This window comes from Dipodomys merriami, unplaced genomic scaffold (assembly GCF_024711535.1).
Source record: "Dipodomys merriami isolate MVZ:Mamm:240054 unplaced genomic scaffold, mDipMer1.0.p SCAF_60, whole genome shotgun sequence".
In the NCBI taxonomy this organism is placed as follows: Eukaryota; Metazoa; Chordata; class Mammalia; order Rodentia; family Heteromyidae; genus Dipodomys; species Dipodomys merriami.
In genome coordinates, this window is record NW_027206180.1 from 7,453,327 (window position 1) to 7,480,488 (window position 27,162).

At 46.3% G+C, this 27,162-nt stretch overlaps 1 protein-coding gene across 4 annotated transcripts in view; it reads right to left on the reverse strand.

The window, feature by feature from the left end:
• The window catches only part of LOC138814630 (3-phosphoinositide-dependent protein kinase 1), a 65,586-nt gene that overhangs the window by 25,966 nt on the left and 12,458 nt on the right, over nt 1-27,162 (reverse strand). For 3 of the 4 annotated variants that reach the window (XM_070003725.1, XM_070003727.1, XM_070003724.1), the window contains exons 2-4: nt 6,132-6,398; nt 705-747; nt 336-473 (exon numbers count right to left, since the gene is read on the reverse strand). In XM_070003725.1, coding sequence (XP_069859826.1) covers nt 336-473; nt 705-747; nt 6,132-6,341 — 391 coding nt within the window. In that variant the 5' untranslated portion in view covers nt 6,342-6,398. Of the gene's footprint in view, nt 1-335; nt 474-704; nt 748-6,131; nt 6,399-15,072; nt 15,129-27,162 lie in introns of those variants that run through there. The other variant, XM_070003726.1, reaches the window with a different exon arrangement.

Sequence of the window (27,162 nt, forward strand, 5' to 3'; positions counted from 1 at the left end):
TGGGCGTCTAACAGCCAGAACTCCACCAGCTCAAAGAGAGAAGGGGTCGCAGGGGACCCAAGGGACAAAAGGGAGGGATCAAGGCAGCCACACAAGTGAGAGAATCTAAAAAGTTGAAAAGGCTGCTGTACGAGCAGTGGCAGCAGAGATGGAGGGAGAAGAGAGATGTTAGAGGACAGAGGGAACCACCGGGACAGCAGCATCCTACCAACTCCTGAGGGTCCGGGAGGAGGAGGGTCCACCCTTCCCCTTCCAGGGAAGGGGACACTCAGGAGGAAAAACTATGACGTGGCAGGTGATGGGACTTTAGGTAGCACTGATCACACAAAGGATACACAACTTTTCATCGTCCTGAAATGTGAAGTAAAGCTTAACAAAGAAGGGGTGATCCAGGCGTGACATCACATCTCGCTCTCTGGTTACATATGGGACCTTGTTCTCTTTTATAATATGACGTTTCTCTAGAATTTTAACTTAAGGTAGAGAGAAGTGAGTTATTACAGTTGGATAAGGTAAAAAAAATACTGAAGATACAATTTAATTGTAGTTTTTCTAAAATCACTCACTTATAACAGCTTCATGGTCTCTAAGACTAGTCAGGCCTTGGACTCCAAATGTAGAATACACGCCCCTTCCCCCACCCCTCCCCGCACTGCCACCCTGCCTGCCTCGATCCCAGGTATACAGCTCACGGTAGTACTCACTGGCATATTCCCTGGAGGTAGCCAGTTCTCGGGCCAGGACAACCTGGTTTGGGAAGAAAAATAAAAAGAAACACACTGTAAAACACACTGTAAAGGAAAAGGAAAACATACCAGGAAACAGAGTCTGACAAATACTTCCCCATTCCTATACAATGCTTGAAATATTTAAATACTTTGAGCTCTGTACCAACGAACAGCAGAGAACCACTGACCATGTTAATGTGCTTTCAGAAGGGTCAACTTTTGGTAGTCTTCATAGTGTAGTGAAAGTATAAATTCAAGAACCTTCTAGACTAACATTTCTAAATACTATCAACAAGTGGGTACCGGAGACTTCGTCAGGTGCTGGTGGCTCATCCTCATAATTCTAGCTACTAGGGAGGCAGAGGTGAAGAGGCCAGCTCCAACCAAAGATCGAGGACCTGTCTCAAAAACATAACCAGAGGCTCAGTGTCGGTGACTATGCCTGTAATCCTAGCTACTCTGAGGATTTTGGTTCAAAGCCAGCCCGGGCAGGAAAGCCTGTAAGATTATCTCCAATTAACTATTGAAAAGCCAGATATGGCATTGTGGCTCAAAGTGGTAGAATGCTCACCTTGAACACAAAAGTTCAGGGAGTTCAAGCCCCAGAACCAATACAAAAACAAAACAAAAAAGAATAGGCTGGAGGCTTATCACTACCAAAAATAAAAAAAAAAAAACAACAAAACAAATAAACCTTGAAAGATAGGTCCTTTCAGGATATATTCACTGCAAGCTCACATTTCATTTGATAACTAAATGTGATCATGGGCATAAAAGGCAAAGGGGAGGAAACAGCACAGGAGTTCACCTTTCCAGGATACCCCCATGCAGGGACAGGGTATCCAACGCAGCTGCCCTGACATGGAAAAGACCAATCTGCACTAGCAAACTCTAGGCACACCTGAGGCAAAATGGAAGCAACTGATGGGTACAACATTTGACTACAGCGTGCCAGCAACAGCTCTGCTATGGGAGCATTGGCCCTTCCATGGTCAGAATGAACACGTGTGTCTCATAAAATGCCTGTAGAGGGACAGTCTGGGCCTGGTACAAAGACCTTGAGGCGGACACAGGGTTGTGGGAATACTGTGACTCAGAGTCCCAGTCTGTGACAAGCTCCTCAGACATGGTCCTAGAAGAGCACTGAGATGCCTGCTGTTATCGAGAACATCAGGCTTACTTACTTACGTGGAAAAACCTCAAACGATCTTTCTTGAAGAACATGTCACAAGCACAAGTGCTAGCTTCGTACTCGGGAAAAGGGAAGAAGAAGCTGTCATAGAACACTATCACTCAGTAGAATCCTTTCTAAGGAGATACTTATGTAATCTTTCTATTGTCTAGAATTTCATAAGCAGGTTTCCCACAGGAACAGAAGGATCTTCTAGAAAAATCACGTGTGATTTGCGATTTCCTCCATGGCAGCAGAAGTGTCCCCAGGGGCCTGCCCACTGTGTAGCACTATGCTCTGCCATGTCAAGATTCTGCTCTGCTGGTAACTACACTGCTTCACATGCATACTCACCCTTCCCTGGAAGTCTAATTCTAAGTGCTGTTTCAGAAATGGTGAGGCAGACTGGCAGGAAACTCTTATCTGAGATGGAGGCTGCAGGTTCCAAGCAGGCCTGCAGTTGTCCCCAAGCAGCTCAGCACTGGCCAAGACAGCTGCAGCACCCAGGAAGGATGGTGCATCTCTTGCACACCCAGAACAACCCAGGGTCAAGGGTGATACCACAAGGAAGTCCTCACTCTTAGTCAAGATAAAAGAGGGGGCTGGGAAGGTGGCTCAGTTGGTAGAGCGCTTGCCTTGCATGCATGAGGGCCCTGGGTTCAATTCCTCAGCACCACATAAGCAAAAAGAAAAAAGCTGGAAGTGGCGCTGTGGCTCAAGTGGTCGAGCGCTAGCCTTGAGCTGAAGAGCTGAGGGACAGTGCCCAGGCTGAGTTCAGGCCCCATGACGGGACCCAAAAACAAAATTTAAAAAAAAAAAAAAAGATAAAGGAGGAAAGCTGCGGGCGAGAGGAAACTTCACTGACCTGTCATAGTGGTGAAAGGGGTCTCTTCCTGCAAGGAGCAGTAAGAGCCAGAACCCCTGGAGCTATTTTCATGGTTGGGAGTTTTTTTTCCCACAAGGGCAACACAATCCTTCTAAAAACAAAGTTATTTCACAAAGATTGCTAATGAAAATAATCTAAATTAAAAGTGTAAGGGCAGGGAAACCAGTAAAGGAAGGGGCGATGTCCACAAAAGAAATGTCCTCGTTATCTGACTTATGAAATGGCAACCCCTCTGTACAATACCTCATAATAACAGTAAAATTACATTTTTTTAAAAATTCAGAGCCAGCTAGCTGGGCGCTGGTGGCTCACGCCTATAATCCTAGCTACTCATAAGGCTGAGATCTGAGGATAACAGTTCAAAGCCAGCTCTGGCAAGAAAGTCTCTGACATTCTTTTTTTTTTTTTTTTTTGTCGGTCGTGGGGCTTGAACTCTGGGCCTGGGCACTGTCCCTCAGCTCTTCAGCTCAAGGCGAGCGCTCTACCACTTGAGCTACAGGGCCACTTCCGCTTTTCTGGTGGTTTATTGGAGATAGGAGTCTCACAGTCTTTCCTGCCCGGGCTGGCTTTGAACCGCGATCCTCAGATCTCAGCCTCCTGAGTAGCTAGGATTACAGGCGTGAGCCACCAGCGCCCGGCGTCTCTGACATTCTTATCTCCAATTAACCACCAGAAAACCAGAAGTGGCGCTGTGGCTCAAGTGGCAGAGCACACGCCTTGAGCTGAAGAGCTGAAGGACAGCATCCAGGCCCAGAGTTCAAGCCTCACCACCTACAAAAACTATATATGTATGTCTGTGTGTGACTGTGTGTGACTGTGTGTGACTGTGTGTGTGTGTGTGTGTGTGTGTGTGTGTAGAGAGGGGGGGGAGGGGGAGAGACAAAGAGAAAGAGAACGCATACCAGCCAAGCAAAGGTGGTTCACACCCATAATCCTAACTACTCAGGAGGATGAGATCTGAGGATTACAGTTCAAAGCCAGCCCCAGCAAGAAAGCCCATGAGACTCTTATCTCCGATAAACCACCAAAAAACCAGAAGTGGCATTATGGAGCAAAAGAGCTCAGGGACAGAGTTCAAGCTCCACAACTAATAATAATAGTAACAACAACAACAATAATCATCATCATCACTGATGATGATGGTGGTGGTGATAAGAGAGAGAGAGCCAGGCGCCAGTGGCTCACACCTGTAACCCCAGCTACTCAGGGCTGAGATCTGAGGATCCTGTTTTGAAGCCAACCCTGGCAAGAAAGTCCATGAGGCTCCAATCTCCAATTAATCACAGAAAAAGCTGAAGGTGGTGCTGTGGCTCAAGTGGTAGAGCACTACCTTTGAACAAAAACAGCTCATGGACAGTGCTCAGATCCAGAGTTCAAGCCCTAGGGCCAGCACACAACACACACACACACACACACACACACACACACACACACACACACACACACACACACACACACACACACACACACACACACACACACACACACACACACACACACACACACACACACACACACACACACACACACACACACACGGAAGGAGAGAGATGGGGGAGGGGGAAGAAGTGTACGGGCTACAGAAGTTTAGCATTAATTTAAACCAGATGTTCTTGTTCTTTGTATTTTAGAATCTTTATAAATGTAAAAAAAGACACAGGAAAATAAAAAGAAAATAAATTTCATATATGGATTCTTTCATAAGGGCCATGCCAGAAAGACCGGTGATTCAGGAACTCTCAAAAGTGAGGCACCTCCAGTGCCCATGTGAGAATGGAGACCACAAAATGAGGCCGCCCAGTGCCGGAATCTCTTTTTGTGGGGGCTTTGAATTGACAGTATACACCCCGATACTTGCTTAGTACACACAGCACCCTGGGTTTGATCTCTAGCACTGAAAGACCAAAAAAAAAAAAAAGTTTTTTGGCGGTATTTTGGAATGAACCCAGGATCTACCTAGTTATGTCTCAGTTCTTTTTGCTTCATTTTGTTTGTGGGACAGAGTCTCACTATCTTTGTGACTGGGCTGTTCTTTTTTTTCTTTGTCAGTCGTGGGGCTTGAACTCTGGGCTTGGGCGCTATCCCTCAATTCTTCAGCTCAAGGTAAGCCCTCTACCGGGTTTTCTAGTGGTTTATTGGAGATAAGAGTCTCATGGACTTTCCTGCCTGGGCTGGCTTTGAACTGTGATCCTCAGATCTCAGCCTTGTGAGAGTTGCTAGGATTATAGGTGTGAGCCACTGGCACCTGGAAAACTTTTTTTGAGGTTGCCAGTTTCAGAGGAAAAAACACTAGAAAATGTAAATCTCATGAATGTGATGATTGAGGGTACCAACCAAGGTAATATCTGTTTATGAAATTGAAAACAAATGTCCAAGGCATACTACTTTACATATTAAAGCAAGCAAAACACAAACCAACCACTTAACACACAAGGAAGATACAAAAAAGGTAGTTAGGGGCTGGGAAGATGGCTCAGTGGTAGAGCGCTTGCCTTGTATGCATGAGGCCCTGGGTTCGATTCCTCAGCACCACATAAGCAAAAAGAAAAAAGCTGGAAGTGGCGCTGTGGCTCAAGTGGTAAAGCGTTAGCCTTGAGCTGAAGAGCTGAGGGACAGTGCCCAGGCCCAGAGTTCAGGCCCCATGACCGCCCCCCCCCCCAAATAAAAGAAATGTACTCAAAAAAGGTAGTTAAATGTAACCAAAAATCTCTGATGAGATAATAACATTAATACTAACTTTCAACCTAAGGAACTGAAAAGCTTGTAGGGAGGGTAGCTTGACAACAGGTGGGGAGATATAGAACAAGATAAACTGCTAGTACTATATTAGAATGAAATTTTAACTGTGTTTTAAAACACACACACACAAATTGAGCTCGAGGCATGGCTCAAGCAGCACAGTACCTGCCTAGCAAATGGAAATTGCTCAGTGCTCAAACCCCAATATTGCCAAAAACCACAAATTTTACTTAAAAATCAATCAATCAATCAATCAATCAAGAGATGCTTTTTTTATTTTTTTTTGAAACACGGTCTCACAATGCTGCCAAGCCAGCCTTAAACACCTGGATTTAAGCAGTCACCCTGCCTCAGCTTCCCAAGTACTAGTACTGCAGGTACATGTCATCCGTATAAAACAATGCTTTGTACAGCTTCCAGATGGAAGTCAGGTTTAGATGTTTTAGCCACACTCCCCGGGGGTCTACTAGGGGAAATCCACCCTCTCCACAGACTCCACTGGCCTGGCCGGTGGCGTGGAGTCGGGTATGCTAGCTCCAAGGCCCACTACAACCCGCCACGGAGAGGGATACAAGCTTGTTTAACAAGCAGTACAACACATACTCACGGTTGAAAAAGAGCCCTCGCCAAGAATCTTCCCAAACTTGAAGTCTTCAGGCCGTTTCTTACGAGGCTGTGGAGGCGGCTGGGAAGCGTGCTGCAGGGGGTTGGTATTTGGCCGGGACTCAGCTGTGGTACCGTCCATGGTGGATCCCTGCCTGCTGACACTGCTGGAAATGCCAGAGGCTGCGCCAGACTCGGTCTGGGCCCTCACCATTGATGGGGACGGACAGGCACATAACACCACGCTGGACTGAATGGGAACAGCATCATACTGTGGGCACAGAGGAGAGAGGTAACACTTAAGCAGCTCACTTGCCCTAAACAGACAGACTGCCCACAGTGTAACTCCACAGTTTGTCTCAACAATGCTGAGGGCAGGAAAAGCCCATTTGCCTTGCGATTAGGGCCGAAGCCCTCCCCTCTCTCTTCCCTGCTCACATCCTGATGTGTGTGGCAGGCCAGTCCTCGTCTCTCCTTCAGCACTGCAGTCTTTAACCAACCCCTCAAGGCCAAGCTAAGGCAACCACAGATAGCGCTGTGCACTTTTAATTAAGAGAGAAGAGTAGATAAGAGCAATGATTGAATAGGTTTACAATATACAGAGACACTCAATAATGACTTTGATAAAGCAAGCATATTCATACAACTGTGGCTGGCACCCAAAACCAGTATTGCTATTCAAAGGTTTTTGGAAAGCAATTTGGCAATTGTTAACAAAATGACTACTCACAGAAATAGGAAAGATGATACATATAGTTAAAAAACAGAAATGGAAGCCTGTGGTTGTGCACACTGGTTATTCTAGTACACAGGAGGCTGAGACAGGAAGATTCTGAGTTCCAGGCCAGGCTGAGCTACAAAGGAGGCTACATATAAATAAACAAATAACAAAACAGAAGTGGGAAAGAGAAAGGATCAGATAATGCTTAAAGCCAAACTGACACTACACAAAATTGTACCCAAATCATCAAAGATGTTTTTTTCCAGCTCTGCCCATGGTGTGTCCTCACAGAAGTGACACTGGCTCAACTATAAAAGAAAACATGAGGACTGGGAAGGTGGCTCAGTGGTATAGTGCTTGCCTAGCATGCATGAAGCCCTGGGTTCAATTCCTCAGTACCACATACAAAGAAAAAGCCAGAAATAGCACTGTGGCTCCAGTGGTACAGTGCTAGCCTTGAGCAAAAGAAGCTCAGGGACAGTGCCCAGGCCCTGAGTGCAAGCCCCAGGACTGGCAAAAAATAAAAATAAAAATAAAAATAATAAAACATGCAATCAGGGCATCCAGGTATTAGTCTCTAACAGTCCTTCCCACTACAGAACCCAGGAGAGCACTGGATTTATCTCAGTGTGGTCCTGGAACCCACATTGTATCTGAAAAACAGGGGCCTCCCCGCTGGTTCCCACAGGAGGGAAGGACAGGGCAGTATCCTGCCAAAACTTTTACTGGCCAAGATGAAGCCCATTCAAATAAAAAACCATACTGAGAAAAGCCATAGGACTACAATGATATTAAAAATGTGGTAAAAAAAGGAGGAGGTAACAATGCTCAACAGGAAATGTACTCATTAACTTACTCGTGTAACTGTAACCCCTCTGTACTGTATCTTTACAATAAAAAATATACACTAAAAAAATGCAATTGGGCTGGGATGTAGCTCAGTGGCCTAGCAAGTGCAACGTCCTGGGTTCGATCCCCAGTATCAAAAAAGAAAAGACGAAAAAAAAAATGCAATTAAAAAAACTGAAAAAAAAATGTGGGAAAAGTCTATCAATATGATAATATAAAAGGCTAAGAAAGTAGAGACATGGCACAAAAGTACAGCACCAGCCTTGAGTAAAAAAGATAAGGGAAGCTGGGTGCTGGTGGCTCATGTCTGTAATCCTAACTACTCAGGAGACTGAGACCTGAGGATTGGGGTTCAAAGCCAGCCTGGGCAGGAAAATCTGTGAAACTCTTATTTCTAATTAACTACTAGAAAACTGGAAATGGCCTGGCATGATGGCTCATGTCTGTAATCCTAGCTACTCAGGCCCAGAGCTCAAGCCCCATGACCACCACCACCACCAACAACAACAACAACAAGAACAAGCTGAAAGTGCAACAACAACAACAACAAGAACAAGCTGAAAGTGCACCATGGCTCAAAGTGGTAGAGCACTAGCCTTGCTCAGGCCCCAAGTTCAAGTGCCCACGACACACAGACACAGACACACAGACACAGAAGACACAGACACAGACACACAAGACACAGACAGACACAGAGACACAAATACACACACACACACACACACACACACACAAATACACACACACACACACACACACACACACACACACACACACACACACACACACACACACACACACACACACACAAAGATAAGAGAAACCCAGAGACCCAGAATTCAAGCCCCAGTACCAGCACAAAATAAATGAATAGCTGAAAAGACTGGTTAATATGAATTCATGAGAATAAAGGAGTATGGACACATAGTTTTTCCCTTGAATTGTCTGAATGTTTCTTTATACTCCTCTAGGTAAATAGGAAAGGTACACAGTGAGAATCATGAAGAAGCAAAAGTTCTGAAAACCAGTAACTGTATCAAGCATGGGAAAGGTAAGTGAGCCCACAATAGGCAAGAGTGAGCCTAGATGGCAACTAAGCCACCATGGAGAAGAGCTACTGGAGATGCTCATCTGAAAATCATAGAAAAGAGCTACTGGAGATGCTCATCTGAAAATCATAGAGAAAAGCTACTGGAGATGCTCATCTGAAAATCACAAAATGCCCAATGAGGATAAAAACAAATCTAGAAGGAACATCCTGTGACCCAAACATGATGAGCGTGGAGGTAGAGAAGGGAAGCAGCAGATGGTGATGACAGGCAGGCACCTGGCTGTCCTGGGGTATGGTGGAGCTCCTTGGCTCCCCACAGGAGGCCCAGAAGCATACCGCCATGGACTCTTGCCAAATGGTAGCATCAGGAAATCTGCACTTGCTCCATAGCTCAGGAGAGACAGTTCTCCTTCTGATGGTCTGCTATGGCCACCATTCACTGCAAGGTGAAGACAGAGTCACTCCAAGATGTACGACTATGGTTTAAAATGAGAGGCCTACCAAACACTTTTATCAATGATAGGGGAACAGCTGACTTTGTAGTAAGTATTTAAAAATCTGATCAATGAGTTTCATTTTCCAGTGTGCCAAAGGGTATTTAAAATCCCACTGAAATCCTCAGCAGATGTAGAGTGTTAGTAAACTGAAGAAAAGCCCAAATACTAGAAAGTATTTTCTTTTTTTTTTTGGCGGGGGGTCCGGTCATGGGGCCTGAACTCTGGGCCTAAGCGCTGTCACTCAGCTCTTCAGCTCAAGGCGAGCAGTCTACCACTTGAGCCACAGTGCCACTTCCAGCTTTTTCTGCTTATGTGGTGCTGAAGAATCAAACCCAGGGCCTAATGCATGTGAGGCAAGCACTCGACCACTGAGCCACCTTCCCAGCCCCCTCTGGCAACTTTTTGTAAGTTTGGAATTCATTCTAAGTAAAAGTGAAATATAGTGTTAGAGAATGCAAAATTAGATGACTACGAACATTGCAAAATGTTAGTATTCTCTATAGAAGACACTGACAAAATGGAAAATAGTTGTTAAAATAGTGAGGTTACATATTTTTATTTATTTTATTTTTTGCAATAAAGCCAGGTCAAATATAACTGAAACCAAGGGGTTTGTGCTAAGGAAAAGGAAGGCTGGCAGTCCAGAATCTCTGACATGTCTAGAAACAGTCCTCGACACTGCTGGAATCACTGAAAACCCTCTTAACTTTCTCCGCCAGAGTCAGTGACTTCATGATTAGGTTCTATCAATATCATAATGATTTTTCCCCTATCACTGAACTTACAGCACAAATCTAAACAGATTCTCACAACTCTCCCTTTGCAGATGACAAGAATTATCTACTTTCAGGAGCAATGATAAATAGGAAAAAGTGGTCACCAGGCTCAAGACCGGCAAGGACTGTGATCTACCAGGACTGGGCTCCCAGAGGAATTGTGCAGAATGCCACTCTAAGTGCACTTTGCAAGGTTCCTGGACCCAGCGAAGAGTCTCCCCAGCTGCCCTGTAAGCAAACCCTCAGATTAGACTTTGGAACAGTGGGAGAAGGCTAACCTGCCGAGACATATAATGGGAGAGGTAAAAGGAGCTAGTACTTTACAGCTCACAGTGTTGGGCACACTCCATCATTGGAAACTGACCTGGCCAAGCCTTGGTTATCATCACTGTCCTACTCAATGTTCAGTTCAGATTGGAGTCTCACAGACTTTCCTGCCTGGCTTGAACTGCAATCTTCAGATCTCAACCTTCTGAGTAGCTAAGAGTATAGGAATGAGCTACCAGCAGCTGGCACAATCAACAGTATGTAAACTGCATGCATGTGCACGTGCATGCATGCACATGTACATGCGCGCGCGCGCACACACACACACACACACACACAGAGGATGTTGGGTTAAAGAAAGAGCAAGATGCTGTCCAGTCTGCAAGGCACATTAAAAATCCTAATGTGATGTTTAGGAAATGATAAAAAAAATTTGTTTTTTTTTTTAGTTGGGGCTTGAGCTCTGGGCCTGGGTGCTGTCCCTCAGCTCTTCAGATCAAGGCTAGCACTCTAACACTTGAGCTACAGCGCTACTTCCAGTTTTCTGAGTGTTTATTGGAGATAAGAGTTTCACAGATTTTCCTGCCAGGGCTGGCTTTGAACTGCGATCCTCTGATTCAGCCTCCTAAGTAGCTAGGATTACAGGCGTGAGCTACAGGTGCCGGCTTAAAAGCTTAGTTTTGTGATATAAACTGTATAAAATCTGAATCACAGGTGTGACTTTAAATCCAGGAACACTGAATTGGAACAGAGTGGGGAAGGAAGGAGCGCACAGAGCTGCAGCTCAAGCGGTAGAGCACCAGCCTTGAACAGCGCCCAAGCCCTGAATCCAAGCATTTACAAGCCTGAACCTAAATTCTGTGTGTTCAAGTCTCCTGCCAAGCAAGGCCCAAGGAGGCGATGGTAACACTGTCCTCCAGCAAGATGGGTCCAGCTGCTTTTCGACCAGGTGAGGGAGTTTCCAGCCAGCGACAAGCAAACCTAACAGGATCTTCAGAGCTAGCCGTCAACCAGTGGCTAGTGAGTGACACAGCAAGTCAAAAATGCCTTAATTCAGAGATTTGGGAGAATGTGTTGTTTCCTAAAAACAGACAATTGCATATGGAGTGAAATCTTGGACATAAATTCAGATTGTGACTGTCAGTTAGGATAGAAGACCTAACTCTGCATTCACAAGCCTTTTGATCCAACAAGCAGTCTGGAAAAAATTGCTAAGATTGATACTGGGGACCAAACTCTGGGTCTCACACATTAGTCAAGCACTCCACCAACCAAGAAAGTTCTTATTCTGGTGCTGGTGGCTCATGCTCTAATTGTAGCAACTCAAGAGCTAAGCTCTGAGGATTATAGCTCAAAGCTAGTCTGATCAGAAAAGTCTGTAAGACTTATTTCTAACTAACCAGCAAAAAGCTAGAAGCGGATCAGGACACCAGTGGCTCATGCCTATAATCCTGGTTACTCAAGATGCTGAGATTTGAGAATCCCATTTTGAAGCCAGTCTGGACAGACAAAAATGAAAGTCTCTTATCTCTAATCAACTAGCAAAAAAGCCAAAAGTGAAGGTGTAGTTCAAGTGATAGAGAGGTCCATCCTTGAACAAAAAAGCCAAGTGACAGCATGAAGCCCTGAGTTTAAGCCCAGTGCAGGAGAGGAGAAAAGAAAGGAGGGAGGGAGGGAAAGTTAGTTCTTGGTCAAGGTGGTGAGCAGTACTGCTTCCTTATGGTAGTCAGGACCTCAGCCCCACCTTATGCTATAAGTGACATCCAAGAAGTAAGGTTCCAGCCTGCCACAATGGCTGAGAAGATGGTACTGAAGGCAGCAGGTAGAGCACATCAACAAAAGGCCAGGTGTTACTGAAGAACTGGTCCTGACGTCCTCTCATCAAACTGGCTATTCTTGGAAAGACAACCCTGGTATCAAACACCCTTTTGAGGGACAAAAAACAACAAAGAATGCTTTTGCTGACCTTAGGATCACTTACCAAGAAAAACTATCTTCAGCTCAAAACTTCCTGACTGCAACTTTTAACAAGAGTTCTGACGCTTGGGTAGTCTCCTGAAACATATAGACCCCTGGAAGCAGATCCCTGGGCCTCTGGTTTATGGGCAAATGTATAGGGAACCTTTTCTTTTCTTTCTTTCTTTGTCTTCCTTCCCTCCCTTTTCTCTCCCTTCCTTCCTCCCTCCCTCTTTCTTTTCAGTTATAGGGCTTAAACTCAGGACCTGGGTGCTGTCCCCAAGCTACTTTTGCTCAAGGCTAGTGCTCTACCACTTTGAGCCACAGTGCCACTTCTGGTTTTCTGGTGGATAATTGTAGTTAAGAGTCTCACAACTGGGCAGGGAAGGTGGCTCAGTGGTAGAGCGCTTGCCTTGCATGCATGAGGCCCTGGGTTCGATTCCTCAGCACCACATAAGCAAAAAGAAAAAAGCCGGAAGTGGCGCTGTGACTCAAGTGTTAGAGCTCTATCCTTGAGCTGAAGAGCTGAGGGACAGTGCCCAGGCCCAGAGTTCAGGCCCCATGACCGGACCCAAAAAAAAAAAAAAAAAGAGTCTCACAACTTTCCTGCCCAGGCTGATTCTGAACCCTGATCCCCTGATTGCAGCTTCCTCAGTAGCTAGGATTTACAGGTGTGGACTATGGGTGCCTGGCTCTTCTTTTCTAGCTGAGTAGTTTCCATGGTTACAATGAAGACCTCCAGAACAGATCCTTACAGGACAGCAATGCCCTCATAAGGGTATGTCTGCACTTGTCCTGCACTCTGCTGATCCCTCAATCTAGGTGCCAACCAGGCCACGTGGCCAAGGCTCTTATAGTCCATCGCACTTGCCAGCCAGATCATGGGGGCTTGCTAGAAATGCTAATGTTGTGGACAGCTCAACCTACCCCAGCAGAGCCTAGGATACCAGGCAGCACTGACTCAAGAAAAAGCAAAGCATCACTGGGTACAAAGCCTGCCTGCTTCCTCTCCAACACTAGTCTACAAACGAGACAGTAAGTGCCCTGGGAAACCTCAAGCCACTTGAGCGGGTGTGGAGAAGACAGAGGGTGCCGTGGGAAGCTGAGATATAAAGGACAGGAAGGATGTGTTCTGTTGTTACTGGTGCTGTTTATCATGGAGCAGCAAAGATCCACTTCAGCCAGCCCCAGACATGTCATTTCCCCACCCCCAACCCAGTCCCAGTCGTGGGGCCTGAACTCTGTCCCTCAGCTCTTCAGCTCAAGGAAAGCACTCTACCACTTGAGCCACAGAGCCACTTCCAGCTTTTTTCTGCTTATGTGGTGCTGAGGAATCAAACCCAGGTAGGGCCTCATGCAGGCGAGGCGAGCGCTCTACCACTGAGCCACCTTCCCAGCCCGACATTCCTGAGTAGCCACTTTCACTGCACAGAACTCAGGCATCAGAAGAGAAGCCACTTGGTCCTGGCCAGTTTCAGTGCAGGAGACTGAGTTCTGCCACTATAACTACCTGGTCATCAAACAGACCATTAAATAAGCTCTTTCCCCCAGGGACTGTAGATGTCCAGGGTATAAGCAGTGGTCACAGATGCAGTCCCACAGCAACCTCTTAGAGGTATGGCCATGCCTAATGCCTCCAGCTCAGATACCCTGACATATTCTATCCCAGGGATAGGCTATCAATCAGGGTGCTTTTGTCCCCTAGCTGAAACTTATCAATGAGTGGAGACATTTTGGAGAAAGCATTATTGGTATCTGGAGACACCCCACAACAAAGAATGACTGGGCCCATGGGTCAACAGTTCCTACTGAGAACTTGTTCTGGCCTCACAGATTCTGTATAAAATCAGGGGTGTGACTTTAAGTCCAGGAACACTGACTTGGAGCAGAGTGAGGAAGAAGAGCACACAGAGCATACTTCTGGCACCAGGAGCATACTAGGAGTCCAAGGAAGGGAGAATGGGAGCAGTTTAAGGCGCTGCACAAGTGGTGGGAAGAAAACTGCAAGGATAAGGCCATATGGAGGCTGGGAAGAGGGAAGCAGGCATACCCCCTTCAGGCGAAGGTGACACAGCCACTTCCTCAGCAGCAGCAAAGGGGTATGACATGCCAACCCAGGGAAGATGGCACAACTCCAAACGCTTGGGTAAAGATACCCTCCAGCCTGCCATCCCCCTCCCCCCTCCTCACCTAACAGTGATTTTCCAACAGCAAATGGCGGGGGGGGGGGGGGGGGGGGAGGAGACACCCAGGGCCTGTGTCCCTGTGTCCAAGCACCATCCCTTGCCTTTTAATCCAAGTTCTCTTGGACTTCTGGCTCAGCTGGTCACAGCTCAGGCTCTGGCTGGAACTCTGCTTAACAATGCTGCTTCCAAATGCCAGCCTTTGACATTTCACTTGCTATAAGGTCACACCCAGTAACTTCTCTGATTTAATTTTTTTTAACTTACAAAGTAAACCAGGCATTGGCCGCCCATGCCTGTGATCCTAAGAGGCTTAGATCTGAGGACTGCAGTTTGAAGCCAACCCAGGCAGAAAAGTGTGTGAGACTTATCTCCAATTAACCAACAAAAAGCCATAAGTGGAGATGTGGCTCAATTGGTAGAGAATCACTTGGCAAAAAAGCCAAGGGAGATGGGCTGGGAAGGTGGCTCAGTGGTAGAGCGCTTGCCTTGCATGCATGAGGCCCTGGGTTCGATTCCTCAGCACCACATAAGCAAAAAACAAAAAAAGCCAAGGGAGAGTGCAAGAGGCCAGTACCAGTACAAAACATAATAAGCCAGCTTACAAAGTAAATTCTCAGCACAAGACAGGGATAAAAGACATACCTAAGGCCCAAGTCTGTTGCTATGAAGAACACCCTGTTTCTTCCATGGCTCAGCAAACCACTGCAGAACACAAACACAATCAAAAGCCTGAATGGAAGAAGTCCTGATTGAGCCTTCCCAACCCACAGATGCTCTTTTCTGAGGGAGCTTTCACAGTGTTCCTTGACTCCCATTCTACTCAGCAATAGATAAAGAACTAAGCTCCCTTTTCTCCCGTTCTGAGTCCAAGCTTAGCACTGTTCCCTATGGGTGTCCAGTGAGCTGGGACTGAGACAGCTAAAGAAACCACATTCCGTGTCCCTCTCAGAGCTGTCATCAGAGGAGGCTTCAGCTCAGGTCTTTCCCCTCTGTGAACACTAAGGCATCTAATACTAACTTTTTCTTTTAAGATGCCAGGCAAAAGACTCAGCACGAAGAGAAATTCCAATGAAAGGTTTGAAGTCAGCAATAAACCTCTCTGACAGCACCATAGCATAAATGGCTGAGGGGCTGGGAAGATGGCTCAGTGGTAGAGCACTTGCCTTGCATGCATGAGGCCCTGGGTTTGATTCCTCAGCACCACATAAGCAAAAAGAAAAAAGCCTGAAGTGGTGCTGTGGCTCAAGTGGTAGAGCACTAGCCTTGAGCTGAAGAGCTGAGGGACAGCGCCCAGGCCCAGAGTTCAGGCCCCACGGCTGGACCCCCCCCAAAAAAATGGCTGAGCTCCCTAATATACACATAGAAATCAGGACTGAAATAACAGCCTTCTATGGCCACACAGCCTCCTAACACTTCAGTCAGCAAGAGAAAGAATCCCAAACTCAAAATGCCAACTTGTCTTTAAATGCCGGCATGTGATCTGGAGCCCTGAGTGCACTGCAACAGGTGCAGTGCGTGTGCACACATACACATACACACACACACACACACACACACACAAAGCAAGTGGTAGCACTTCTCTCTAGGTCCCTATTTGTGGGGAGGCTAACGATGTACGTCAGTGATAGGACTCTGCCTAGCACTGAGTTTGGTCCCCAGCACGGAGGCGGGGAACTGTGTGAGGCTGCGACAAAGTCCATTCAGCTCACGCCCAAAGGGATACAGTTTCTAAGCAGGCTGTGCTACTAGCAGAAAACATTCTGGAAGAACTTCCTCTTAGCCCAGGAAATTCCACAAAGCTAGACACAGTCTAGAAGGTCAGCAGGAGGTAGGAGTCTTCAGGACATAATCCTCGCGGCTTCCCCCTCTGCACAAGGGTAACTGGTAAAGTAGCAAAATCAAGAACCCAATTCACCTTCTAGATTCCAACTTTCTTCTAAGCAAGCTGCTTGCTCTCTCGCTCCCTCCTCTGTCCCCCCTACCTCTCTAAACCATAATTACGCTTCCATAAAATGAGGTTGTTGGCATGGACACACACACCCTCAACCCATACAAGAGCTGCTTGGTGCCTCACCAAACAGGAGCAGAAGCACTTTGTAGACTCAGGTACATTAACTCACACAACAGACTCCATGGCAGGAGGGAATTAGCAATCTTTCTGTACTCACAGCACTGACCACTTCTTCCCATAACGGCACGTCTGTGGGGAGCTAGCTCTCTTGAGATAAGCAGTCCCCAATGGTCTTGTGCAATGTAATACACAGCAAAATGCAGTGCATCTTAATCAATGTGGAACCACGTCCACTGAGTGAAGCACTGACAATAAGACTGTTTCTGTCTACAAAGGAGGGAGGGAAAAGCATGAGATAAGTGAACCTCAAAGACCCACTTGCCTCCACCAGAACTTTTCACAGATCCAGGGCAGACAGAAGGCCTGAGGCCTAGTACTAAAGGCTCAACTCTGAATTTCACTTACATCTTTTCAGTATCAACTTCCAATACCTGTCATTACAAACATAGCAGAAAACAATAAAATATAAGATTTCTAAGTATGAATGTGAAACTATTACTAGTACTTATTGCACTTTGGACTCGACTAAAGTAATAATTTAAACAACACTAGATTCATTAATATAAAAATCAGGAAGCCAGCGCCAGTGACTCACACTTGTAATCCTAGCTACTCAGGAGGCTGAGATCTGAGGGTTGTGATTCAAAGCCAGCCCAGGCAGGAAAGTCCGTGAGACTTAAGCACTCTACCACTGAGCCACCTTCCCAGCCCCCGTCCGTGAGACTTTTATCTCCAATAAACCACTAGAAAACCAGAAGTGATGCTGTGGCAAGTGGTAGAGTGCTACTTTGAGCAAAAGAAGCTCAGGGACAGTATCCCAGGCCTTGAGTGCAAGCCCCAGGACTGCCCCCCCCAAAAAAAATCAGGATAGAAACTGGGAACTGCTAGGCATGGAAGGGAACACCTGTAATCTCAACACTAGGGAGGCAGAGGTAGAAGGATCACTGAGTTCAAGTCCAGCCTGGTCTACAGAGTCAGATCAGGAACAGCTTAAGCTACCCAGCAAGACCCTGGAGCTCTTGCTCTCTTGCTCTGCTCTTATTCTCATTAGGAAAGTGGGCAGTCAGGGAATTGTGGCTTATACAACTTGCAGATGACAGGATAGGCAAAGTCAAAACCTGTTTGATAAAATGGGGGCAGGGGGTAACAAAAGGAGGAGAAAATAAGAGGAACAAAAGAATGAGGAGATAAGGGCAGTACAGCGAATCTTTGGCATCTCCACCAAACTTTATAGGAAGCAGAAAGAAGAGCCATCAGCCAGAAGGCCATCTTCAAGGACTCAAATTTTCCCTACTTATTAACCCAAGGCCACACTCCAACAAGGAAGATGAGAGCAATACGGCTGAGATGGGCTGAGGCGCTGTCTCCTCATGGTCTGTCTATGTCATGTGCTTTCTTTCTCTTCACTTTCTTCTCCAATCAACTTTCCTATCATTTTTTACAATGTTCACTTCTTACCTGAATTCTCTTGCCAAACCCAAGGGTCAAGCTCAATTTAGGGGATGGGAAGGTGGCTCCGTGGTAGAGTGCTTGCCTTGAGTGCATGAGGTCCTGGGTTCCATTCCTCAGCACCACATAAGCAGAAAAAGCCAGAAGTGGCGCTGTGGCTCAAGTGGTAGAGCGCTAGCCTTGAGCTGAAGAGCTGAGGGACAGTGCCCAGGCCCAACGTTCAGGCCCCACGACTGACAAAAATGAAAATAAAAATTAAAAAAAATCAACTTAGCTGTCCTAAATTTCTGGTAACATGTCTGGTGCACTGGCCAGGAAGTATGTCTGTTTCTGATATGGACAGAGTACTATGGCCTCATTCTTCTTACAGCTGTGGACAGCGAGGCATACAACAAACAGATGGCTGTGCAATTGCACACCTGGCAGTGAGACTCTATCCAATTCTGCAACAGAATTCAACTGCAGAATCAACACTCTCAACCCTCCCAGTTATCGGAAGGACCATCCATCCACCTGAGACTTACTCTGTGCTAAACCAGGGAACAGGAGATGGGAAACTGGCAAACAAGTAGTCATTAGCATCTTTTTAAAGTAGCTCAAGTCTTGCCCATATGACCTAGCCAATGACTTCAAAGAATCTAGTCAGAAATTCAGAGGAAGATCTATATTTTAGAGAACAGGATAAAGGGTGAGGGGAGAATGATTGAGGGAGTTACTCCGATCAAGATTCACTGTACACATAATTTGATGTATTAAATGAAATTCCCCCCCTTTGTACAAACATTTGAAAAAAAAAAACCAATAAAAAAAAAAAAAGAGCAAAAGAAAAAGCAGAGAGGCTGGGAGGTGGCTCAGTGGTAGAGCGCTCGCCTCACATGTACAAGGCACTGGGCCCAATTCCTTAGCACCACATAAGCAGAAAAAGCTGGAAGTGGCACTATGACTCAAGTGGTAGAGCGCTAGCCTTGAGCAAAAGCAGCTCAGGGACAGCGCCTAGGCCCTGAGTTCAAGCCCCAGGACTGGCAAAAAAAAAGAAAGAAAGAAAGAAAAAACAGAGTTTAAATATTTTTTATCTGTGCCGTATCAGAGCCTAAACTTAGGGCCTTATGCTCTCATTCAGCTTTCTTGCTCACAGCTGGCACTCTACTAGTTGAGCCAAGCCTCTAGTGCAGCATTTTGCTGATTAACTGGAGATGGAGTCTTGCACACTTTTCTGCCCACACTAGCCTCAAACTATGATCCTCCAAGTCTCATTCTCCTGAGAAGGATACAGACATGAGCCACCAGCACACAGCAAAGATTTATATTATCAATACACACATTCAATCTGCTGTGGTGGTGAACACATATAGCCCAAAGTACTTAGGAGGCTAAGGCCAGAAGACAGAATCACTTGAGCCTCAGAATGTGAGGCCAGCCTGGGCTGTACAACAAGACCCTGTTTCTAAAAATCAAAAGAGTGGAATGTTATAAAGCCACCAAAAGAGAATTTTACAGAAATGTAAAATATTAAGGGAAAACAGCAAAAGACAAAAATGCCTGGTATATAATGAGGATCCCAATTTGGGAGCAATGAGTTAGCAGTGATGACCTCTGAGCTAGGAAGAGATAGATCTGATCACTTAACTGTTAACCTAGACAGCAGCTAATGACAGAGTGGCCTGGGCACACTCAGAAGGAATAGCCCCCAGTGCATTGTCTGGGGAGGAGAAAGCAAGGGAGGAAGTTAATGACTCATGCCTGAGGCTCAGCTAAGTCCTAACTGGATACTGGTCATGCAGTTTGGGGCTTGGTAAGCCTTTTGAACTTACAGGTTCATTTGTTCTGCCAAAGGTTAAATGAACTTACATTCAGGACAAATATGCATGTGGCAGGACAGAAATTATTAACTACTACAGTTGTGTCTATCACAACCTCACTTCAAAAAACCAATTAATCTAGGGCTGGGAAGGTGGCTCAGGGGTAGAGTGATTGCCTTGCATGCATGAAGCCCTGGGCTCGATTCCTCGGCACCACATAAGCAGAAAAAGCCATTGTGGTGCTGTGGCTCAAGTAGTAGAGTGCTAGCCTTGAGCTTAAGAGCTGAGGGACAGCGCCCAGGCCCAGAGTTCAGGCCCCACGACTGACAAAAAACAACTTTACTCATGAATTAACATGTTGGCCATCTCCTGAATTGTGAATTGTGTACACCACCTGGGTCTGAATCCTAGCTCTGCTACTTACTGTGTCACCACTTAAGATAGGTGGTTTACTTTATGTATTTGGCCCTTTGTAAAAGCAATCTTGGAACCTCATGGTGTAGTTATTGGTAATTATAAAAATATAAATTAGGTAACATTAAAGACCTTTCGGCAGTAAAGAAAAAAAACCTTTACTCCTGAAATCTATTCCTAGTCAGAAAATAGTATCAATAGGCTCTTATTTTCTGTTGTGCTAAAATTAATGGCAGGGCTAGGAATGTGACTAGTGGTAGAGTACTTGCGTAGCATGCATGAAGCCCTGGGTTCCATTCCTCAGTAACACATAAACAGAAAAAAGCCAGAAGTGGTGCTGTGGCTCAAGTGGCAGAGTGCCAGCCTTGAGCAAAAAGCTCAGGGACAGTGCCCAGGCCCTAAGTTCAAGCCCAGGACCGAGGGCAGTGGGGGAGGGGGGGAGAATTCCATTTGTAATCTGAAATCACACTATTCATACAACACATGTATAGGAGTTTTTCCTTGGGAATTAAATTCACTCAGCAAATGTTTCCCCACAGTCTTGGTGTGGGGATCAGAATGCCTCAGGATCAGCAGGTAACGAGCAAGTCCCCTCTTTCCCCCGGAGTCCTACTCTGGTGCCTCGTCCTCACTCCAAGTTCTGCCTCCACACAGCACCTCCTCAGCCTCCCAAGACCCACTGAGATGAACTCTGGCGCACACAAGGACACCTGCCATGCAGCAGGAACCTTCTTCCCAGGAGTTCCCGACTCTCCCAACCCTCTCTGTCCGCACTGACTGCCCCGCCTCGCATCTCTACCAGCCCTTTCACTGCAGCAGAGATCCGTCGCCTGTCCACACTCGCCTCACTCTCCCCTTCCTCTCCATCCATCACTGTCCGCACAGGCCATGGCCCGGGCAGTACCCACATGAACATCTTCCAAGGAAGGTACAAAATGCCTGCCCTCTGCCGAGGGGCCTGCACAAAGTCTCCATTTGAAGGTGCCCTGAGTTTTGTTTTCCCTCATACACCTACAAACCACTAGAATACAGATGGCTATTCTAGTCAAGTGATCCTGGGGGGAAAAAATTTGTGTTATTTTCTTTTTCAGAGCTGAGGAACGTACTCAGGACCTTGCACGTAGCAGGCTCTTCCACTGAGCTCAATGCCCAACCCCTGGAAAGTTTTTGTTTTTGATCCTCAAACTATTATCTGGCCCTTAGAATACCACTAACTAATGTGAGCAAAGGAATGCCTTCCAGCAGGGTAACTGCATAAACAAGAGACTGGGAAAACCTACCTAACACTCCAAAATGCCCCAGAAATATGTATTCCTCATTTTGGGATCCTTACCTACAAATTCTGAGTAAAAAGCTCTTGTTGGGACCAATAATGGCTATGATCGTAACTACTCAAGAGGCTAAGATCTAAGGATCACAGTTAAAGGCCAGCCTGGACAGGAAAATCCAAGACTTTTTTTTTTTTTTTTTTTTTTTGCCAGTCCTGGGCTTGAACTCAGGGCCTGGGGGCCTCCCTGAACTTCTTTTGCTCAAGGTAGCACTCTACCACTTGAGCCACAGCGCCACTTCCAGCTTTTTCTATTGTGTGGTACTGAAGAGTCAAATCCAGGGCTTCATGAATGTTAGGCAAGCACTCTACCACTAAGCCACATTCTAAGCCTCTCCATGAGACCTTATCTCCAATAAACTACCCAGAAAATAGCGAAAGAGGCACTGTGGCTAAGTGGTAGAATGCTAGCCTTGAGCACAAAAAGGCTCAAGGACAGTGCCCAGGCCCTCAGTTCAAGCCCCAGGACTGGCCAAAAAGGAAAAAGAAAAGAAAAAGGCCAAGTAAGCTGTATATGATGGTACTCTATAATCCCAGCACTTGTGAAACAGATGCAAGATCTCAAAGTTCAGGGTCAGCCTGAACTATATAGTGAGATTCTGGCTGTAAAAAGAAGGTACAAGCCAGACAGCAGTGGCTCACGCCTGTCATCCTAGCTACTCACGAGCCTGAGATCTGAGAATCGAGGTTCAAAGTCAGCCCAGGCAGGAAAGTCCGTGAGACTCTTACCTCCAATTAACCACCAGAAAACCAGAACTGGTGCTGTGGCTCAAGTGGTAGAGCACTCATCTTGAGCTGAAGAGCTCAGGGACAGCGCCTGGGCCCTAAGTTCAAGCCCCATGACCGACAGAAAAAAAAAAAAAAAGGTACAGTAAAACACAGAGTAAGTACTTTATTGTACAGAAAGATCTATTTGCTTAAGCATGACATTCATCTATACCTCCCCTAAACACCATTTTAGAGTTTAGTCATTAAAAACTAGAATGAAAGAGAGGGCAGCATACTACTTTGGGGTTCCAACTGCTCACAGTCAACTCTTAGTACCTAACCTCAGTCCTCAACGGGCCAAAGGCCCTGGAGCCCCTCCCAACCCCTTGGAAGCCTACTAGACCACTACCAGCATAGATCTCAGTTACCATCAGACAGGAAACAAAGTCACCATTTTCTCAAAGTACTTTCCCTTTATAGCTAAGATCTGTGGCTATCTTCCTACCCACTCCTCCCTTTCTACCATCCTGTCTCTACTGTCACTATGTGGAGAGGAGGCTGGAGGGGAGACAGCAGAGCAAACAAGCAAATAACCAGCAGACAAATGAGCCCTGTCTCAAGTGCCAGTCTTCCAAGTTCTACACTAGAAGAAACATCACCCTTGGTTCATTCTAAAAGTCTTAAACAAGGCTGGGTGTGGTAGTACACACCTCTAATTCAGGCTTCACGGGAAACTGAGGCAGCAGGGCCACAAATTCAAGGCTAGCCTAGGCAACACAAAAGCAAACCATCCAACTACTCTAAAAGCCTCAAGTAGCAGCCTTCACATTCAATTGTGACTGGAGGCAAAGGACTCTGTACAATATACCCTGTACAATATACTCTGTACAATATACAGCTTCACCTAAAAGAAAACAAGCTTGAAAAGGTGTCAAAACCAATCCCAAGATGCAACCTCAGTTCTCACTATCAAGAAAACAGCAAGAGACTGAGCAAGTAGTAACAGGGCAGATGTGATCCAACAGCCAGCCCCCTCCAGCTCGAGGACACGAGCTTGGCTCCAAACAGAAAGCAGACGTTGTGAGCTCAGCTTTACTATAGCTGGAACACTTCTGTCTGTAGAGCATTCTGGAGGCAACCACACCTGCGTAAGTGGTCATCAATGAAAAGCCTGGACTTCAGGCCAACTCTGCCCTAAGTCAGAAGCCTTCCACATGGCTCTCATCTTAAATATCAGCTGCCCAAGTTCTCAATGTTCTCCACAGGAAGGATAAGTCTGGGTGAACAGGAAGGTTCCTTCAAAATTAAAACACCTTTGGTGAATGACAACATATACTCCAAGCATCAGAGAGCAGACCAGGGCCATAGGTTTATTTTTTTAAGTAAAACTAATTTCATTTAACACCATCAGTGATGACATCATGCACAGGATGTAGAAGGCATTTTTTTTGGGGGGTGGGGGAGTTTGGTTCTGGCACTTGAACTCAGGACCTGGGCGCTGTCCCTAAGCTCTTTTGCTCAAGGCCAGTGCTCTACCACTTTGAGCTATAGCAGCGTCACTTCCAGTTTTTGCCCTCGTGGGTCTTTTCTTGCTCCCTTGTTCCTCCACTTCTTCCTTCCTTCCTTTCTTTTTTTCTTTTTCTTTTTTGCTGTTCTGGGGCTTGAACTCTGGGTCTGGGCACTGCCTCTATGCTCAAGGCTAGCTCTTTGGTACCCAATTCTTTCTAAACCCATAATCTGTCTAGTCACAAGAAAACATCAGACAAGCCTAAATTGTGGAGCATTCTACAAACTTCTAACCAGTATCAGTATCAAGGTCATGAAAAATAAAGGTCATAGACCAGGGGAGACTGAGGAGACATGATGACTAAACGCAATGTGGTAATCTGGATGGGATCTGGAACAAAGAGAACACAGGAGAGAGCACTACTGGAATTTCAAACCAGCCTGTGGTTTCAGCTGTGGCGAGGTCCTGTGTAAGCGTCAGGGCTGTGTAAGCGGCTAACATTAGGGAAAGGCAAGAAGTCAAGTAGGGTTGAGGATGATGTTATGGGAAAAGTATTCCAAAATAAACTTTATTTTTTTGAAGCTATCTTGATAGCTTCACATAAATTTAAAGGATCTGAAAATGCTCTGGGGACAAATAAACAACATTAATTTGAAGAATGTAGGGCTACTGAAGAAAAATGATTAAAAGGGGGAAGCCCTAATGTAAAAAGGTTGGCATGAATTCTTTTCCTTTTGTGCGCGCGCGCACGCACGTGTGCGTGTGCGTGTGCGTGTGCGTGTGTGTCCTGGGGCTTGAACTCAGGGCCTTAAGTTTTGTTCAAGGCTAGTGCTCTACCACTTAAGCCACAGCTCTACTTCCAGCTTTTTGGTAATTAATTAGGAGATAAGACTCCCCAGACTTGCCTACCAGGGCTGGCTTCAATCCAGGATCCTCAGATCCCAGCCCCCTAAGCAGCTAGAATTACAAGCATGAGCCAGTGGAGCCCTTTTGTTTGAGACAAGGTTTTGCTATCCTCCAACTTATGAACTTGGCTCAACCTCCAAGGAGGTTGAAGAATGCACAGTGTGAGACTCAGAATGTACCCCTTACTATCACAAACTTCTTGGGTTTATATTGTCCAAAGATCTTGAAAACAAATCCACTCTTCATGCAAAATCAGCTGTAACAAACAAGTAGGGCCTATTCAGCCCTCCTTGCCTGCATAAAACAACACCTCATCCTGGGAACTGTCTTCACACCGAGCCATGTCCCTTCTTCTTGCTGTATCTATCTGTTCCACCTTAAGCATGGACCCTTCCTGCACACCCCTCTAGAGCAGCCCCACAAAGGCTGGCCACCTTTCCTGGCAGGGTACCATCACTGCACCTGAAACAGGCATGCTGTTGACCATTTCCTTCAGGCCCTGCGGCAGGGTTCTGGTTGGCAGGCTCACAGGACAGAATGCCAAGTAAGCTGTTCCCTAGGCGGTCATCATCTTTTTCACTCAAGAATTTCTTCAGCCAGGCTTGGCACCAGTAACTCACCCCTGTAAGGATTACAGCTACTCGGGAGGCTGAGACTTGAGGACTGAGGTTTGAAGCCATCAGGGGAAGAAAAGTCCCTGAGGATCTTATCTCCAGTCAACCACCAGAAGCTAGAAGTGGAGCTGAGGCAATTGGTAGAATGCCAGCCTTGAGCAAAGCTAAGGAAGCGCACCCTAGCTCTGAATTCAAGCTCCTATACTGTCCAAAAAACAAAACATAAAAGTGGAGTTTCTTTGGGGTTCTTTAAAACTTTTTCTTTTTTTCTTCTTTGCTATGCCAGTACCAGAGTCTGAATTCAGGGCCTTGCACTTTCATTCGGCTTTCTTCACTCACAGGTGGCACTCTACCACTAAGTGGTACCTCCTCCAGTTCCTTTCTCTTTGTTAGGTTTTTAAAAAGAGGTTGCCGAGTAAGAACAGCACCAGCACGCACGTGGTATTCAGGTAAGGGGTAGGTTTATTCAGTAGACCTGCTGGGACCAGGCAAGGGTGGCACTCCACGTGGCTGGGAAAGGCCTGGGAATGAGAGAGAGCTGGGAAAGAGAGGAAAGAGCTAGAAAAGAGCAGAAAGAGGGGTAAGAACAGCAGCACTCACGTGGTATTCAGGTAAGGGGTAGGTTTATTCAGTAGACCTGATGGGACCAGGCAAGGTTGGCACTCCACGTGGCTGGGAAAGAGAAAGAGCAAGAAAAGAACAGAGAGAGAGCTAGAATAGAACAGAGAGCAAGAAGAGAGCAGCAAGAGAGCGTCTGGGCCTGAGCTAGGCCTTATCTAGGGTATGGGCGGGGAAAGGTGTGGCCACATCAAATTCAGATGTGACCTCAGCGGATGCAGATGTGACCTCTTCCAGGTGTCCCAGTTGCCTAGGTAACGCAGGTACTGGGTGGAGACTTTGCTGCGAGGAGGGTGGAGTCTGCTAGACATCCAGGAGTAGACCTTACACTCTTAAATTGGAGCTAAGAGTTTCTCAGATTTGTCTGTCCAGACTGGCTTCAAACCTCAATCCTCTATCTCAGTCTCCTGCGTAGCTACGATTATAGATGTGAGCCAAAGGGATCTGTCCACAAGCCCATTGTTTCTAACTTTTTCTAATCCAACCACTAGCTTCTTTGCCCCTTGGCCCCGGATGCAATGCCCATGCAGCTGCAGCTGCACAACTGTCTGGTAGGCCTTAAAACCAAAACAAAGCCACTTAGATCAGTTTTTTCCCTGCATTTTGTTTTTCTTTGTTGTTTTTAGAAGAATAAAATGCATTCACAAATAAAATCTATATTTAGATGTACACTTTTAAAATTGTGTATCTGATAATAACCAGCTATAACATACAATCACAAAAAGACTGTAATTTTGACCAATGGAAAAAAAACATGAAAGAGAAATACCAAAATGCAGCAAGAAAAAAAAATGAGTGGATAATAGGAAAAGCAAGCAGTAAACGTCGTGATGGTACATGGGGTGTGAGCAGTGCATTCTGGGAGCCCAGGTCCAGGGTAAGCCACACACCCACTGTTTGACAGGGTGAAGGACAGCCAAGTGCACGTCCTCAAGGAAGTCAGGAACAGCAGCCAGCCCAGGAATGCGTGCGTCTCAGATTCTAGAATGCCTGCTTCCCAGCATCTGGCGGGTAGAGCTCTGCAAAGCAGTCTGGTCTATCGAAGAAAAGCCTAAGACCAAAGCCAAAGCCCGGGCAATCCTCCCAACGGTGATCCGTCCTCACCACTGCTCAAAGGAAAAATCAGTGAAGCACTACCCCAGCTCAGGTCAACACAGTGGCTCCAACTTAGGATACCAGCTGTACTCCCTTAGGATGGCAGGGCTCTCATCCACTCATGAAGCACTGTGCATAGGCACGTGACAAGAACTTGAGCTGCGGCGGGCTGCTCGGACCGATTGCAGGATCCACCCCACCCAGTATCACCAGCCACACAATGA